This window comes from Mandrillus leucophaeus, unplaced genomic scaffold, assembly GCF_000951045.1.
Source record: "Mandrillus leucophaeus isolate KB7577 unplaced genomic scaffold, Mleu.le_1.0 Scaffold310, whole genome shotgun sequence".
NCBI lineage: Eukaryota > Metazoa > Chordata > Mammalia > Primates > Cercopithecidae > Mandrillus > Mandrillus leucophaeus.
This window is the reverse complement of record NW_012103255.1, coordinates 1,104,802-1,106,276: the sequence shown is the minus strand read 5'-3', so window position 1 is coordinate 1,106,276 and position 1,475 is coordinate 1,104,802. Positions and strand designations below refer to the sequence as shown.

Below are 1,475 nucleotides of genomic sequence, written 5' to 3'. Positions count from 1 at the left end.
TTTTTTTTTTTTTTTGAGACAAAGTTTGGCTCTGTCGCCCAGGCTGGAGTGCAGTGGCACGATCTCGGCTCATTGCAAGCTCCGCCGCCTGGGTTCACGTCATTCTCCTGCCTCAGCCTCCCAAGTAGCTGGGACTACAGGTGCCTACCACCACGACTGGCTAATTTTTTTGTATTTTTAGTAGACGGGGTTTCACCGTGTTAGCCAGGATGGTCTCGATCTCCTGACCTTGTGATCTGCCCACCTCAGCCTCCCAAAGCGCTGGGATTACAGGTGTGAGCCACCACGCCCGGCTCATAGCCCCTTTTGCAAATACTGACGCAGTTGCACCTGCCTCAGACTTCTCAGATCCCCTTAAGATGCCTCAATCTTCACACCCCCAACTCCTTAGCAGCTAAGGAATGTGCCCCTCACAGGGCTGAGCTACCCACAGCCACTTCTCCCTCATGTGACCCTTACCTACAGTCTCTGGGGACCCCCAGTGTTGAGCCTTTGTCTCTTTGCCTTTGTCCTTACCCTAGAACCTCCTGTACCATGTGGTCGGCTGGACCGACTGGAACCTCGCCCTGAACCCTGAAGGAGGACCCAACTGGGTGCGTAATTTTGTCGACAGTCCCGTCATTGTAGACATCACCAAGGACACGTTTTACAAACAGCCCATGTTCTACCACCTTGGTCACTTCAGGTGAGTGGAGGGCGGGCACCCCCATTCCATATCAGGCTTATCATCTCCTACGTCAGATGGCTTACATCACTCTACACCATGAGGGAGCAGGAAGGTGTTTAGGGTGGAACCTCGGGAGAGGCACACCCATCCCCTTTTGTACCATGGAGGCAGGAAGTGACTAGGTAGTAACAGACAACCCCAGTGCCTGAGGCTGGACTGCGATGTAGAAAAGCAGGGTCAGTGCCCAGCAGCATGGCTCCAGGTCTAGAGACCCAGGGCAGAGCTTCTGCAGGAGTTATGGGGTGGGTATGTGGGTGGGTGACTTCTTAGATGAAGGTTTCATGGGCGGTACCCCGAGGGACTCTGACCATCTGTTCCCACATTCAGCAAGTTCATTCCTGAGGGCTCCCAGAGAGTGGGGCTGGTTGCCAGTCAGAAGAACGACCTGGACACAGTGGCACTGATGCATCCCGATGGCTCTACCGTTGTGGTCGTGCTAAACCGGTGAGGGCAACAGTAGGGTCTGGGAAGTGGGCTGAAGACAGGGTCGGGGGCCTTGGCAGGATCACACTCGTAGCTTCTCCTCCCCACTCCCTAGCTCCTCTAAGGATGTGCCTCTTACCATCAAGGATCCTGCCGTGGGCTTCCTGGAGACGATCTCACCTGGCTACTCCATTCACACCTACCTGTGGCGTCGGCAGTGATGGAGTGGATACTCAAGCTCAGCCTGGGCATTAAAAGGACAGAGTCAGCTCACACGCTGTCTGTGGCTAAAGAGGGCACAGCAGGGCCAGGGTGAGCTTACAGC

At 55.2% G+C, this 1,475-nt stretch overlaps 1 protein-coding gene across 8 annotated transcripts in view; it reads left to right on the top strand.

The window, feature by feature from the left end:
* LOC105544841 (glucosylceramidase) overlaps positions 1-1,423 on the top strand; it is a 30,698-nt gene extending 29,275 nt beyond the window's left edge. For all 8 annotated transcript variants that reach the window (XM_011987471.1, XM_011987472.1, XM_011987476.1 and 5 more), the window contains 3 exons: positions 522-685; positions 1,055-1,171; positions 1,266-1,423. In XM_011987471.1, coding sequence (XP_011842861.1) covers positions 522-685; positions 1,055-1,171; positions 1,266-1,371 — 387 coding nt within the window. In that variant the 3' untranslated portion in view covers positions 1,372-1,423. The remainder of the gene's footprint in view (positions 1-521; positions 686-1,054; positions 1,172-1,265) is intronic.
* The last annotated feature ends 52 nt before the right edge of the window (positions 1,424-1,475 follow it).